Source organism: Rhinocladiella mackenziei (genome assembly GCF_000835555.1).
Source record: "Rhinocladiella mackenziei CBS 650.93 unplaced genomic scaffold supercont1.5, whole genome shotgun sequence".
Classification (NCBI taxonomy): domain Eukaryota; kingdom Fungi; phylum Ascomycota; class Eurotiomycetes; order Chaetothyriales; family Herpotrichiellaceae; genus Rhinocladiella; species Rhinocladiella mackenziei.
Genome location: NW_013550600.1, coordinates 63952 through 79261, shown reverse-complemented (window position 1 = coordinate 79261; position 15310 = coordinate 63952). Strand labels below are relative to the sequence as shown.

Sequence of the window (15310 nt, the reverse complement as noted above, 5' to 3'; positions counted from 1 at the left end):
GGTCGGTGAGCTTTTCAGCGACCATGGCGATGGGAATAGAACTCTCGACCTTTTTCCTACTCCTCTGGATACTTCCAGTCCGTAGCATCGAAGTCACCATTACCTCGTCGTGTACGAGTCTCTGCAACGGACCAAGTCTGACAGTGTACACGGACCTATCATGCAGTGATCATGAATACTTTGACTCGGATAAAGGTGATACGATGCGTGACTGCCTTACATGCGAAAGTACGAGCTCAGCCGATAATGGAGACCTGAGCACGCCGCAGAATAATGATATTTATTGGTTTTTATGTAAGCAGACGTTACTCCTCCCTTTTTACTGCTGTACCTGAGCCTCAATCGGGATCACCGCCGGAGGGGGGGGGCTAATGTCGAAAGCCTGGTATACATACGTACAGCGCTTGCGATACGTATAATGTACGTGCATAGAGACTAACATAACGCAAGTCAACATGAAATACACGCTCCAATACTGCTTGTTCCAAGAGAATGGAAGTACACCATCTTTACCCGACTGTGAAGTCGACTGTGCCGGCTTGTACCCGGTCCTCACGACCTCGTGGTTCTTGCCTGCTCCGGCAAAGCAATATGAATACTGCTCGATCAATGATATGGCCTTCCCACAATATGCAGATACATGCGCATCATGCCTACAAGCGGGAACTGGATCTGTGGTGTTGGGAAATTGTAAGTTCAAACGCTATGCATGAGAGAACCCTCGCCCGTGAAACATGCTGATGGCCATTTATTTTTATAGTTCTCAATGCAATGCAATCGGCTTGTGATAGTAAACCTGATGCCACGTTGGGAGAGATGGTACCATTGCAACGAGAGCTGTTCGATACCACTACTGTGAATCCATCTGCTGCTACGTCAATGTCAACATCTTCCGCCTCCGCTCCAGCTTCTACTTCAGTTTCTGAATCAGCTTCTGCAACCGAATCTACCTTTTCCGCAACAACGGCAGCTGCATCATCGAGCTCTACGACGACCGCAGCCCCAACATCCGACTCCTCAGGAATCAGCGCAGGTGCAGCAGCTGGCATTGGTGTTAGTTGCGGCCTTGGCGCCATCGCTATCATCGGCGGTCTATTCTGGTTCATCTTGACTAGGGCCCGTCGCCGGAACCAACGGAACAAGTCAGGCTGCGACTTCAAGGACGCTAAAGAGATGCCTTCTCCATTGTATGAACCGCTGACGCGGACCGCCTTAAATCGTGCTTATGCTCAGCAATTGGCGAGCTCCGAGGTACATGAAATTGACTCGACACAGAATGTCAAGGTTTGGTCAAATGAGTTGGATGGTCGACCTGTGCGCGGAGAATATCGTTGATGAACTGTTTTTGATCTCAAGAGGATTTCCTAATGTACCTCGTTGCAGCGCCGATGCCATTCAAAGGGAACATGATAGCACAGGCTGCTCTTTGCCAGCGTCCATCAAGGAATGGATTGAGAGCCAGCATACCTGAAGAGAGATCAGGAGGATTTTTGGCGCCTCGCAAGGTCATCCTTCGACATACCGAATGGGAGGACCCACAACAGGGGAGTCCGGGCCACGAGAAGAAGCGCGGCTCCGAAACCATCTCTGGGCCCGATTTGACAGCTCAGAGCAAGGCATTTGACTTGAGATGGAGGAAAGAAGAGAAGGACGACCCGACGGCGACACTGTCCAAGTAAATGGATGTACCTGATGGACGCATGAAGAAAGGCAATAATCCTCGTCCTGTTCATACACACGTTCATATTGACCATTTTCACAATTTAATACTCTTAACCAAATTGACCTTAATCCCCGTCTTCTCCCCTCCATAACCACCTCGGCCTTCTCCCCCTTTATACACCTGCCTGATCGATCCTAACTTCTTCATTTTCTCATCGAATTTCTTCCTCTTCTTCACCCTTGGGTTCCTCACATCCCTCTTTCGTTTGGGAGCAAGTCCTTTATTCTTCTCGATTGCATAGCTGATTTTCCTCTTGCCATCTTCGCCAATCTGCTCTTCGGCATACATACGCGCACCCTCCTTCGCGGCCTGGACATATGCCTCTGCTCGAGCCTGTTTGTCTGCTTTCTTCTGCTTATTCTGCGCGACGAGAGCATTGTAATATTCGTTCGCCTCCGAGTTGAGTTGGTGGCTGGCAACCATGTCATCATCGTCTTCGTCATTGTTGTCGTCGTTTGCATCATCTAAGACTTCTGCGCCACGAGCGTCGGATTTGCCTCGCTGCTCGGCCTCGCGGATTAAGCGGTCTTGTTTGTCGCGGAGACGTTCTTTGTATGGGATGTCGTCGTCGCCACCTGCTTGGCGGGATGCGGCTCCTCGTTTGTTGGATTTCTGGGTGATTTGTGAAGTGTAGAAGTGTAAGCTCTTCTTTCTTCGTGCCTTTTCTGCGGCTTCTTCCTGTGTGAGAGGGGCTTCGTCTCCGAAATCCGACTCTTCTCCCACAGTGTTTTGCATGGATGTGGTGAGAAGCTCCTGTAGCTCATTTCGTTTGGCCTTGAATTTTCTGGATTTCCTGGGTTTGTTTTCTGCGGAGACGACTTCCACGGGTGGCGGTAATGGTGATGGTGATTTTCGCTTTGACGTGGCCTTTGCCTTGGTCTTCTTTCCGGGAGGAGGCTGGGTAGTCTTCCGCGCCACTTCGTCTCGGTATTGCTCCTGGGAAACCGGTTTGTCCTTTGGGATGACTTGACCTTCGACTGGTCGAAGTGTTTCAGCGTCCTGCCACAATTGTCGACATCGAACAAGATTGTCCATGACAGGATGTTCACGCAACTCTCCAGGTGCTAGAGCCATGCCTGACTTGGAAGATGTGAGAAGTGCCAGATACATTGCAATGGAGCCCAGATATGCAGACAACGCACGAAACTTGGTTAAAGGAACCAATTCCAATTTCTGCCCGCTTTCCTGGCCTGATACGGCAGTTTCAGCCATCTTTTTCAATTCCGGATAAGTGTTCTGTAACCGAAGGAAGTCTTTTGTCAATGGCTCGAATTCGGGATATCGGGTCTTGAGCATCTGCAATCGCTCCTCCGCTGTGGCTGATTCCGGTATTTGCAATTCAGGAAGTTTCTCAACAGCCGGGCGTTTCTGTTGTGTCTGTCGGCTTTCTTCGATCCATGCGCTCTCGTCGAAACCAAAGTCAGCCTCTGTCATTGCCCTCAATTGTTTCTGTTGTAATCGTCTGGCCTCTGCCTCTTCCTCGAGCGCATCCGCCTCTGTCTCGATGACGTCTGCATTGTAATAATCTGCTCTTGAAGTCCCCCAGTTTTGGTCGTCTTCGTCTTCATCACCTTGATTGTCTACAACAGCTTCATCTTCTGATTCGTCCTCGTCTTCGAGATCTTGAAAGACTTCTTCATCTGAGGGTTGTAAACTTTGTTCCTGCTCTTCTAATTTCCGCCTTCTTTTCGCAGCCGGTTGTTCGTCCACTAGGATCTTGTCTCGCCCCGCAAAAAATTCATCTTGGGAATCGTCAAAATTATCGTTAGGGTCGTAAATGTGCTCATTGTGGGAAGTGACAGGCAGAGAATTCACTCTGCCAGCCTTTCTTTTCCTCGTCATCACTGGATGCGGTGCAGAGATCTTTGGAGATGCTTCAAGTCGTGTTCAAATTGTTTGGTATCGGCCATATTTTTTCGAGGAATCTGCGGTCACGTGGAGGAGCCCAGGAACCTTGCATTGAATCACGCAAAGCCAAGCACTGCAAGGCTGCGATTTTGTCCCTTAAAGTTCTTCCCCCTTTCTATATGTCCTTCCCTTTGCTTGCCTGCCCATATCACAACATAGTCCTCGGAGCCTAGATGCGCGGCGAGGAACCCGAGAGAGGCCCTTCTGTCTCCATCAGTGATACGCTTCTTCAACGCGCAAAAGTTGTACTCGCTGCGAATTATTCCAAAATGATGGGCATGTTCCAAAGTCTTATTGTTACCTTTCAGCCTTGTGCTTCAATATGGGCCGAACGTATCTCTCTCCGAGACACATACGTTGGGATTTCGTGTCCAAGGATATAAAACACCTGTTCCTTGCATTGCAGGGCCTTTCGAATCCAAATATGGCAACGAGGAACATCTTTATGAGCCGAATTCGTGGGGTTCCTTGACACACTGTGTTTCACAAATCGTCCAAGGAGGAGCAGCGCAATGTTATAGGCCAGCTAGGAACCTTCATCAACGAGCTTCGTGTAAACTCAACCCCCCTGGGGTCCTCCAAACCTGCCTGCGTTGGCGCAATTAGCTCGAACCCTGTTCACGACGAACGCGTCCGCGCCAGGCCATTTGGTTCTTTTGATAATGTCTCGGAGTTTGATAAGGTGTTTAGTGACTGGATCGAAGAGAAAAGCGGTCATACAGAGCTGGATATGATCATTGAAGCAGAGAAAACTCGAGATTTATTCCATTCGAATGACGCAGGGGCACCTTTCATTCCGAAATGTGCTTGGTCAAGGCCAGGAAGTGGCCGGCATTGTCGACTGAGAAACAGCAGGGTGGTTGCCTGTCCATTGGAAATAAGCTGGCGCCTCCTCTTCCGTCTTTGTTTGCACTGATCTGTGGCCAAGGATCGATGAGTTTCTGGATAGTTATCCAGACACAAGAGAGACTGAGCAGACGCCACGAAGATTGTCCAACATGATGTGACTAAGCTGCAACCTCCTGTACTATCACGATTTGCCAGCCAGGCACAATTGTGGTAGATTTACCGTCCAGGCACCTCAGCATTGGCCACGGATTGACAGATCATGGTGCGCTTACAAAATGTGAGACGAAGGTTAGTTATGTTCGCCCTCTAACATACCACCATTCTTTCCTTTCCTTCGATCAGATCGTACTTGATACTCCTTGGTGTTATCTGGAATCTACCTTCCATCTTTCTTCTCTCATATTCGACAGACATTCTCCTTCGACGGTATCTCAATCTACGACCCCGGTTCCCAAGGTTTTATCCTTTACCGCTTGAGCTGGCGCATTCATTGACCCAAGTTGGACATCTTCCACTGGGATCATCTCGAACGATGGCGACGCGTTGCAGCAAGGCCTCCAAGTGTCTTGCGAGGGGCTTCAATTTTCGCGATCAACACCCGCACAAGAAGTATCTGAGCTGTCACAGACACCAGGGTCCTCTTTTCGAAAGTCCCATGTGTCCTTCGTTCTGCGGTCTCTTTTCGCACGCCAATTGGCCACATGATATTGGTCTGTCTCCGCTTGAAGTCTCCAATTATCTTTGTAGGTGTCGGGGAGTCATCGCATACATGTAGAGTCGATCTTTGTAGGAAGACATGGTCATGGTCCTTCAGGATTGGTCTCAATAGGCAATAATGGTTGTTATTTCTCGACTACTCTCTGACAGCGAAGGCTATCCAGGAGTTATTCTCTTGATATGGGCCGGGCATCCTCCTTGTATAAGTTTTCAGTCAGGCAATGGGTTGAAATTTCATGCTACTACTGTACCATAAAAATACCTTTCGCATTCGGTGATGCGTGACCTGCCATTCCTATTGGGAACTATGGAGACACCAAGGAGTGGGGGTTAGACAAACGGACTACTGTACGATACTTTTCAAACGCCCCGTGGAAGGATGGATCCTTGTCAAATTTTAGCGCGACTCCAGCTGTCGAGCATGGCCCTGTAATCATTTCACTTCCTCTCGTTCACAAAATCTATAATAAATCTCTATGTTGACGACTACTATATTTACTTTCGTCGCAATACTCACTGTGAGCTTGTTCGTCTTCAGAATGCTTTTCTCTGGCAAAAACCGCTTCCCAATCGATGGACTGACTGCGATCGTCACTGGTGGATCTCAAGGACTGGGCCTGTCCATAGCCCAACAGCTCGCATTGAGAGGAGCCAATGTAGTCATCGTGGCCCAAGACAAGGGAAAGCTGGAAAGGGCAGTCAGTACCATCCAAGCACGCGCTGCAAGACCGCAGCAAAAGTTCCTCAATCTCTCCTTCGATCTTCGTTCTCCTGAATCCGCACCCGAGATCCTCACCCAAGTATCACAATGGAACAATGGGCAACCTCCCGATCTTATTTTCTGCTGTGCCGGAAACTGCCAGCCATCTTTCTTTGCAGATGCAAGCATTGACACGCTTCGAGGACAAATGGATACAATTTACTGGTCGTGCGCATATATGGCTCACGCGGCTTTGAACCTGTGGAAGAAACCTTCGTCTCCAGAGAACAGGACATCGACGGCCCGTCCCACTCGGCATATCGTTTTCACTTGTAGCACACTGGCATTTTTCCCTGTGGCAGGTTACTCGCCATATTCTCCGGCGAAGGCAGCGATGAGAGCGTTGGTGGACGGTTTAAATCAAGAAGTGGCAGTATACAATGGTGCACGGCAAGGACCTGGTCCTGCTCCAGATGCAGATATTGCAGTTCATTTATTGTGTCCTATGGGCATTCTCTCGCCGGGTTTCGAGAATGAGAACGGAATGAAACCAGAACTCACGCTTATGCTGGAGAAGGACGACAAACCACAACAACCCGATGAGGTGGCTAAGGTTGCTCTCCATCGACTGGAGGCAGGAAGGTTTATGATCACTACAATGTTCCTGGGACACCTTATGCGTGGATGCGCTATGGGTGGCAGCATCCGACAAAGTCTCAGCGATGTCTTTTGGAATTGGCTCGGATCCATGGTTATTATTTTTGTCGCCCCGGACTTTATTGCAAAGTGTAAAAGCTGGGGCAAACAGAAAGGAATGAATGCGACTGTTGCAGCCAAATAATTTGGGAGACGCCCACTCAACTGGACGGACTCATCCTCTATACCTTGTTCCAGCATGAAATCAAGAGCAGACGCCCAGTCCTCCTTTGTCGGTGCCTGATCAAAGTTCTCATTCATAAAGATTCGTGTGGACCATTCTGCAGCATCCAGAGCTTGAGCATCTTGTCCACTCAAAGCAGAACATATTTCTACCAAATCTTCACCTTTTGAGCTGGTCAACTCAATTCAGTCGGTCGATCAGCGACCTTAGCTGGAACTCCATCATGGCAGCACATTGTCTTCCATAGGAAATATCACTTCGACTGGGCCGAATGTTGTAAAGATAGGTCACTTGACTGCCTTTATTTCCCTCATTGCAATCCTCTGTTCCGTCGACTCGGACTTGTATATGCGCGAAGGAGATGTTTCTGAAATTATTGAATAACCCCTAAGTCAAAGATCTCGTGGAGGTGAGTGGCTACTTGCGTCCTTTGGAGCTTCAGATCCGAGGGACAACAATTGACAGAAGGCCCAGCGGCCAAAACCAGCACCGTCACAGCTGTCAGGAACTTTGCCAAACTAGTCAATGACCACCAAGCTCTTTCTCGTACGCGACTTTAGTGCTTATGGCAATCTGCTGCATATCTATCACGAATGCCGTTTCTCGGATGGGAATCCCAGTCAGGATTTTATCCGTAATACCGATGGTGGCGGATTGGATGGTAGGGATGATTCGATCTGGGTCATGTAGACAGCCAGAGCGACTTGTTTCTGGTAGACTGACTTCCCTGAATAGTTAGGACCGGTCAACAATTACATACTTGGACCCTCCATCGCATTATCATCTTGACCACCTCCACCAACGATGAAAGTGTCATTCGAAACAAGAGATGGAACGCTCATCTCCTGCAACAAATGCCTTCCACCTCTGATATCGATAATATTGTCTTCTGTGATTGCCGGGCGGGTTAATTTGTATTGATGAGCCGCATGAGCGATGTTATTAAGCAGTCAGATGCGGCAATGAGACGTTGTTCGTCCTCGAGAACCTTCTGTGCCAGATTATAGGCAGTCTCCATCTCCAAGCCGCAGATTACAGTGTAGACATGGCCGAGTTCGCCGTCCATTTTGTGCACTGAGGCATCTTTGAAAAAGACATTGCCTTCCGTCGTGAATTGACGCTCCCAGCCCTCGATGAGAACCCGATACGTTGTGTTCAGAATCGTACTCACCGCTGTCCATAAGAGACACCTGTCGCCGGCACTGTAAATCTGGCGTATTTGACATACAGTGTGGATGAGGAAGAAGGATGACCGCAGTCGGCGGAAGGTCGGTTTTCACTGTAGACATTCAGTGTGACATGACATCGGTACGTGGTCCTTGGGGTGTTTAGTGACCTGGAGTCCTCCATCAGCCCCCTCTTCCGTGAATAGAAATCTTTTCTTCCACAGCAATGTCATATGTAGGGCCGACCTTCCCCTTCTCTCTGATATTGACTGCTATGATGACCTGATCGAGAAAACTACCTTCATCTGGGCACTTGGAGTCTGGTGGGATGAGAAAGTTCGTTATGAGTAAGGCTCCTCCGATTGGGAAACGGTTGAGTGGCGAGAACAAGGATCTGACGGGAGTAATAGAGGGCGCTCTCAGGGGTTTCTGCGTATCTAGGTTGATTTCATTGACGTTGGGAGTGACTGCGGGTTGCACCCGAGTGGACATGCCCCTGCACCCGGTATAGTCTGTGAAACCGGTCCACTTGACCGTCATGGAGAGGATGACATTTTGGACTGTCATCCCATGATAGGGAAAGCCAGCATCAGAAAAGAAACAGTAAATGATACGGAGTGGCATTGAACAGGGTAACTAAAAGCCTTTTCAAGGCCGGCGCGACTGCATTCTCAATCAAGTACGCACGTAGTAGTTAAGCTGTAGCGCGAAAACGTCGACAAAAGAATTAGAATCAAGGAATCAACAAAAGAAAAACCATTATCAATGCTTCTCGGCTGCAGCCGAGATGAATCATATACTCATCTTCGTGATGCTGTCTTTCACGGTCCATTAGCTGGTATCTATCGTGGGATCTGCTCTCGTTGGCTCTTCATGATTCAACTCTGAACTTCTCCATCCTGCCATCCTCCTACAATTCGTCCACCTTCGGCTCTCTTTACCCGACACCACATGCCCACTTCCTCATCAGTAATGAACTGCCATAGCACCAAGGGCCAGCTCTTATGGCAAGGTAAAGGCTCGTAGAATTCTCGAGCAAGTTCATAGACTTTGGGCAGTCTAGTCCAAGGAATGGCAGGGAAGTCATGATGCTCGTTATGATAGCCGACGTTATAGGTCAGGACGTTGAGGGGGCCATAGTATGAATATGTTTCGGGGATTGGCACATCCTTTAGCATTTGGCCATTTTGAAGAGTTGATTTCGCAAAGACGTAGTGCTCGGAAATGAAGTGAGCGGCGCATGGATGGAGAGATCCAGCGAAGAATGAGCTCATCAGGAGGTAGACCAGGGCCTTGGGCCCCAAGCATTGGACAATAATGACATCGAAGACAATCTGTGCGGCAATATTGCAGTAGTGGATTGGACCAAAAGGTATCTGGTAGACCATCATCGGTCTCAATGCGTAAAACAGAATCTGGAAAGTACAAAAGAAGGCCTTTCCAAAGACCGAGTCCAAAAGGATCGCTTCAAGGGCCGTAGGCAGATCCGTATCCACCCCATCGACGCCCAAAGACTTGTGATGAGTCAAATGATATTGTCGAAAACCAGCAGAATATGGCAATCCGATTGGAAGATTTGCAAATATGGCGAATAATCTGTTATATATTGGTGTGCGAAAGGCAAGGTTGTGACTGATCTCGTGAATAGCAAGGAAGAGGTTCTGATTGGCAGTAGCTCCAATAACGTAGGCTGTAAGGAGGTATGGCCATGAGAAGACAGGCGAGTCTTTCAGCAGGTTGGCACAGGTGATTTGGAGGATAACGACGAAGAGCACCAGGTATTTGGTGAGTGGTTCTGGGCCACACAATTGCAAGACTTCTTTGTGTGCTTTGATGATTGCTTGCCGCCGGGTCCGATGTGGTTCTTCGGTGTAGGTCCAGAAAAATTTGTCTTCCGGTGACTGTGGTCCACGACGTGACTCTTCCCTTCTTAAATTGCCTTCATTCTTGGTAGGGGTCGAACCGATTGCTCGTCGGGTTCTGCTGATGGACTGAATTTCGGTAGCAGTAGACATGATGAATTCTCAATGTGAGAACAGTCAGCGAGAGATGCAGAAGTCGAAGGAGGGTGGAACGATAGCCATCATCGTTCCTGGAGACGAGTAGAGGTGAATCGGGCTCACCGGTTTGTCAGGAGACCAAATATGCGGTGACGGAAGAAATGGCATTGGAGGGGGTGCAGTTATCCGGGAGGGTGCAGGCAACCCTAAAAAATTGCAGCCCTCCGGCATCTAATGTTCAATCACTCTCTGCACGTGCAGGTAAAAGGCTCTGTTCCATCTAGCCATGGATGTTCTAGATAGTAACATCTCATTTGTCCCAACTCTTACAGTATATATCTTCTGGGTAAGATCTCTCTCATTTACGATGCATTAAGAGGGTTCTTATTATCATGCTACCAGGGCAATGGATAGTCCCTTTCATTCATCGTCAGCCCAGCCCATAATGGTTCTGTTTGAATCCTGACATGCAGCTTGATTGAGCCCCAGTCGTAAACGCCATCGCCATGAGAACTTTTCATTGGAAAATGGAAAATGCAAAGAACCTACTTCACAATCAAGCTGGCACTGGGCACGAGTCTCAATTCCTTCAACGTCTCGCCAAAAAATTCCTGGTTGAATACCTTCTTGGGGAAGTTCTGGGTGAAGCTCTCAACATCTCGTCCGGTCTCATCTGCTACCGCTGAAGCAACCTCAAACAATGTCGTTTCCACAGGGAAGGTTTTCATGATATTCCCAGCCGATGTCTGAAGTCGCAATCGAGTCTCTTTGTATTCCGAGGCTGGTTTGGACACAGTTGGAGCGGCCGCCGGAGGTGGTGTCGCTGTCACGGGTGCAGCCATTCCTGCTCTCAGAGCCTTCTCTCTCTCTGCCTTTAACCTGCGTTCTTCCTTGTCGGCTGCAATTTTGGCTTGTATCCGCCTTTTTGCTTCGATGTCCTCTTGTTTCTCGCGCTTCTTCTTCTCGGCCTCTTTGATCTGCTCCTTGACCTTGAGCTGTTCCTTCATATCCTCCGTCTCCTTTGTCTTCTTCCGACTGATTTGTTCATTTCGCTTCTGATCGATCTTGTCCTGTTCTGCTCGCGCGGCTCTTTTGGCTGACAGTCTTTCTCGAAGTTCTGCGAGTTTCGCTTTCTTCTCTTCCTCGGTCAAGGGCGCGATCTCTTCGGTGGACTCTGAAAAGTCTGTGTGACCTGATTTGGAGGCGTGGAATTCGGCTTGAGCAGTTCCTCTGAATTTCTTCCCGCACTCGTTGCACAGTAAACTTTTCGCCTCTTCAGCTGCTTCGGCCGCCTTTGCTTCGTCGGCAGCTATTTTTTCGGCTTTCAGTTCTTCGATGGACTTTGATGAGTTTGCGTCTAGCCAGTCGATCGCATCTGCCACTGACCCGTGTTCAGTATATGTTGTAACCAGGCAGAAATGTCAAGAATCCTTACAGCCACCAGAATTCTTTAAAGCCAGCTCACTTTTTTCTTTGTCAAACCCCATCATGATCAACTGATCGAGATCTGAGGTGGCCATTTCGCCTTCAGTCTCTGAAAACTGAGTTGCGGTTGAATCGAGAATCAGGGCCTTCGGGAGGGGGATGACGGCCAGACTTTTTCATATGAGATTGGCCGAGTCAAGACAAAATGACAAGTCTGCAGGAGTGTCAGAGAGCGAATGAGATCGAGTGAGTGATGGTCTGTACGGCGACGGCTTTCAAAGACGTAGTAATGTTGGCCTTGTCTATGTGTCTGCAGCAGAGACCTGCAAAAGTGATATAATTGCGGGACACAATCGGCCGCAGCGGTATGTTGATCATCCTCAGTGGCCAAGAACTTGAAGCGCCGCCAGAAGCTCCTGGCCTTAGTGCCTACAGACCACTCACTGTACACGTCTTCCCAGTCCACGAAACTCCTCATCCTCCGTCATACGTACACAGTGCCCCCTGCTGAACAATCGAATCGGCCACTTCCACCTCTCTACCAATCGAGCACCACACATTTATTCATTGCGATCATAACCTCTCCAAGTTTCGCTTCCTCGATCATCCAATTGCCACAACACTCACTCGCTCATACCAAAGCTGCGCATCTATACCGATCCACTTCCATCATGTCCGTTGACCTCCAGCCATCTGAACTGGGCTTCAGGCGTCAGTGAATCCAGTGTCGAAGAGCACAAGACGGGAGGAAGGCTTACATTTCAACAGGCCCCTTTAATCGCGAAGTCACCGAAATACTCAAGCTCACAAATTGGAACGGTGCTCCTGTTGCTTTCAAAGTATGGATCGCTCCCCGAATCTATGCTGCGCATCTACTAATGACCGGTCGAACAGGTCAAGACTACTGCCCCCAAGCAGTGAGTGTTCTAGCTTATGATCAACTTGAGTGAATTCTCTAACGCGGACTAGATATTGCGTGCGACCAAACTCTGGCATGATTCAACCCAATGATACCGTCGAGGTGCAAGGTAGGATGAGAATCCCCCCCATTTCACTTCAAGCTTTTTAGCTTACGATTCCAGTTCTCCTACAAGCCATGAAAGAAGATCCTCCTCTAGATGCCAAATGTCGGGATAAATTTCTTGTTCAATCCGTCCTGACCTCTCCTGATCAAGACCCAAATGTCACAACTCTCTGGCAAACAGTTGAGAAGACTGCGAAAAGTTCGATACAAGAGCGAAAGATCCGCGTCAATTTCCTTCCTGCTGCAGAGGCTCCAACACCAAACGGTGTCTCGTCTCATGAAGAACAACCACCGGCATACTCTTCTCCATCTTCGCAATTTGGTTCTCCGGCTCCACAATCCTCATCCGTCACACAGGCCGCTGAGACCGCCAAAACATCCGCCGCAAATGCCGCTGACGCGAGCGGAGTTACTGCTGTCGCAGCGGCCGCAGCGGCCGTTTCCCATGCTATGCCAATGTCGAGCGAAGAGTTGAAAGAACAATTAGCAGCCGCAAAGGACCAGATCCAAAAATTGACCAGCCAATTGCAAGATACACAATCCCGACAAAGGAAGGTTCAAGAAGCAGGCGAGAAGGTCCAAACAGTTGTTCAACAAAGCCACGAGACGGGAGTACCCCTACAGATTGTGGCAGGGCTCTGCTTGCTCAGCTTCCTCATTGCTTACCTTTTCTTCTGAGCGATCAGTCAGAGCCAAAATGAAGACACAAATGATTCGGTTGGGATATTCCAACTGCGTAATTTGACACAGCCATGAACGAGTCAATTGTGGCGTTATAGCGCCATACGATCGGTGAAGAGATATGCCAGGGGCGGCGTGAATGGATTGCTGGTGTCCCGAGGCTAATCTGGCTCACGCTGAAGGTTTCCAAACCATGGATTACCTTGTCTAATGTCTAGACGCGGAATCGAACGGTATCAGGTCAATGCCTCGTGTCAATGAAGAGGTGGCTGATGGGCGAGATTGAGGAACTGGCGCGGTGTTTTTCTATCCACCTTTTTCTTGAATTCTTCATGTAAGCGTAGAACAACCCAGAGCCAATGTGAGTTTTCAAAACAGAAAAATCAAGTACGGAATTTCAAAATGGACTAGACCGAAGGGTAGGTCATTTCCCGTTGTCCATCCAATATTCCATATTCATATGCCTCCGGTCTTCGCCGTTCGGACCTCTCCTAGAATCCCCCCAGGAAGGGAATAATAATGATAGTCTTCATTGGCGAAGAATGAGGCCCTTTCTGGAATAGATGACAACGCGTAAGGAGCCATGCTCCTATCGCAAGGCTGTTCACATCGGCCCAAACAAACTATTCAAGCAAGTCACATGATCATAACTGCGCGGTGAACTTTTCACAACCTTTGAGCTTACTACTTGCACTGCTAGTACCACACCCAAGTTTTTCACTCGAATCTGCGACCCCAACTCCGTAACACTTTCGACTCTCATCCGCCCACCATGTCTTCGGAAATGGACATTGACCATGCACCTCCCACGTCAGAGGGAGGGAAGAACGGCAGCCCACAAACTGAGACGAAGCGAGCCAATGCGGGTACCGAAGCACTCACTGCTCAGAACGCCGTTGCAGTGCGCAGCATTGAAGGTTGGATCGTGATCGCGACCAATATCCATGAAGAGGCTACTGAGGAGGACATCACGGACCTATTCGCCGAGTACGGGGACATCAAGAACTTGCATCTCAATCTAGATCGGAGGACGGGCTATGTCAAGGTACGTGTGAATCCAAAGTTGTGGTGGATGTAGAGTGAACTGAAACGGGATGACACATTATTCTCTGCCAAAGCATCAAAAAAATAGAAAAAAAAAACCTCCTATTTCCAATGGCTAACACCCAAAATCTTCCTCCCACTACAGGGTTACGTCCTCATCGAATACCCGACCCAGGTCGAAGCCGCAACAGCTATCAAGGCGCTGAACGGGGCCAAACTTCTCGATCAGACAATTTCCGTAGACTACGCTTTCGTCCGGCCACCTCCGAAGGATAAGGGTCGGGGGGGAGGAGGTTCAGGCGGAAAACCCAGTGATCGTCGCGGAGGTCGTGGAGCTAGAAGCCGCAGTCGAAGCAAATCAAGAAGCAGGAGCCGGAGTCGCGATCGAAACAGACGCAGAGGCGCCGACGATGATAGAATGGAGAGGGATTGAAGGCAAATCGTACTTGAACCTTGAAGACATGGCCACGCAAAAGGAGCACTACTGCTGCTTTACGACACGGATTCGGGGTTGGAATCGAACTTCACTCGGTCACAAAGGGGATTGATCAACGAGAAATCAATGACTCTCTCGAGACAATTGCTGTCAAGTCGTACGGGGGATCGAGAACATCAAGGCAAAATGAAAGGGAAAGACGATCCCAGAATCACATCACCTTGTTTGCGGCCACGTTGAATACTATGCCGATACAGGATCGGCTTCATAGCGAGACATAAATCAGGTTCGTTTGCCCTCCTTTCTTACCTAGACTTAGAACACTCTACTGACGAATACACTACAGCATGTAACTTTGTCCAACCTCAGAGATCATTTCTGCCACGCCCACCACTCTGCTGAGTTAGACACGAGCCGAGTCAGGCATGCAGCTCTTTGATGGTCATCCAAGACGACCTACCCTCTACGCTGCATCAATGTCGACCCTCTCAGACCCAATTGCACGACAAATTCTTTTGGAGACAAGGCTGACGCCGGCGAACGGTCGACTTCCGGCACGTCGTAGACGTAACGTGCTCCAGGCTCGGGATGCCTCAGCCATCTCTCTAGACGGATACTAAAGGGTGCATTGTTGTCAAGCCAAACGCCACCCCTTCTGGAACAGATCACTAGAACACCAACGGGTCCTTCCCAACCGGTATGAAAACCCGGTACATTCAGACGGAGTTCTCCTGGACTCTCAATCGCCGTGTTACTC

The 15310-nt window shown here is 49.1% G+C and overlaps 9 protein-coding genes across 9 annotated transcripts; 5 read left to right on the top strand and 4 right to left on the bottom strand.

The window, feature by feature from the left end:
• Window positions 1-23: 23 nt before the first annotated feature.
• Z518_06510 (uncharacterized protein) lies at window positions 24-1335 on the top strand (the record flags this gene model as incomplete). Its single annotated transcript, XM_013414642.1, has 3 exons — window positions 24-294; window positions 451-690; window positions 761-1335. The coding sequence occupies 3 exons, from the start codon at window positions 24-26 to the stop codon at window positions 1333-1335; spliced, it is 1086 nt and encodes a 361-aa protein (XP_013270096.1).
• A 32-nt stretch (window positions 1336-1367) lies between these two features.
• Window positions 1368-1679, top strand: Z518_06509 (uncharacterized protein; the record flags this gene model as incomplete). Its single annotated transcript, XM_013414641.1, has 1 exon — window positions 1368-1679. One exon carries the CDS (start codon window positions 1368-1370, stop codon window positions 1677-1679), a length of 312 nt encoding a protein of 103 aa, XP_013270095.1.
• A 77-nt stretch (window positions 1680-1756) lies between these two features.
• Z518_06508 (uncharacterized protein) lies at window positions 1757-3565 on the bottom strand (the record flags this gene model as incomplete). Its single annotated transcript, XM_013414640.1, has 1 exon — window positions 1757-3565. One exon carries the CDS (start codon window positions 3563-3565, stop codon window positions 1757-1759), a length of 1809 nt encoding a protein of 602 aa, XP_013270094.1.
• Window positions 3566-5736: 2171 nt separating this feature from the next.
• On the top strand, window positions 5737-6738 carry Z518_06507 (uncharacterized protein; the record flags this gene model as incomplete). The annotated part of the gene is made up of 1 exon (XM_013414639.1): window positions 5737-6738. The coding sequence occupies one exon, from the start codon at window positions 5737-5739 to the stop codon at window positions 6736-6738; it is 1002 nt and encodes a 333-aa protein (XP_013270093.1).
• Window positions 6739-7299: 561 nt separating this feature from the next.
• On the bottom strand, window positions 7300-7619 carry Z518_06506 (uncharacterized protein; the record flags this gene model as incomplete). The annotated part of the gene is made up of 2 exons (XM_013414638.1): window positions 7300-7454; window positions 7538-7619. The coding sequence occupies 2 exons, from the start codon at window positions 7617-7619 to the stop codon at window positions 7300-7302; spliced, it is 237 nt and encodes a 78-aa protein (XP_013270092.1).
• A 65-nt stretch (window positions 7620-7684) lies between these two features.
• Window positions 7685-9958, bottom strand: Z518_06505 (uncharacterized protein; the record flags this gene model as incomplete). The annotated part of the gene is made up of 3 exons (XM_013414637.1): window positions 7685-7950; window positions 8006-8056; window positions 8890-9958. 3 exons carry the CDS (start codon window positions 9956-9958, stop codon window positions 7685-7687), a joined length of 1386 nt encoding a protein of 461 aa, XP_013270091.1.
• A 530-nt stretch (window positions 9959-10488) lies between these two features.
• Window positions 10489-11463, bottom strand: Z518_06504 (uncharacterized protein; the record flags this gene model as incomplete). The annotated part of the gene is made up of 2 exons (XM_013414636.1): window positions 10489-11324; window positions 11379-11463. 2 exons carry the CDS (start codon window positions 11461-11463, stop codon window positions 10489-10491), a joined length of 921 nt encoding a protein of 306 aa, XP_013270090.1.
• A 576-nt stretch (window positions 11464-12039) lies between these two features.
• On the top strand, window positions 12040-13070 carry Z518_06503 (uncharacterized protein; the record flags this gene model as incomplete). The annotated part of the gene is made up of 5 exons (XM_013414635.1): window positions 12040-12079; window positions 12137-12207; window positions 12263-12285; window positions 12338-12396; window positions 12451-13070. 5 exons carry the CDS (start codon window positions 12040-12042, stop codon window positions 13068-13070), a joined length of 813 nt encoding a protein of 270 aa, XP_013270089.1.
• Window positions 13071-13845: 775 nt separating this feature from the next.
• On the top strand, window positions 13846-14550 carry Z518_06502 (uncharacterized protein; the record flags this gene model as incomplete). Its single annotated transcript, XM_013414634.1, has 2 exons — window positions 13846-14118; window positions 14263-14550. The coding sequence occupies 2 exons, from the start codon at window positions 13846-13848 to the stop codon at window positions 14548-14550; spliced, it is 561 nt and encodes a 186-aa protein (XP_013270088.1).
• Window positions 14551-15310: the final 760 nt, after the last annotated feature.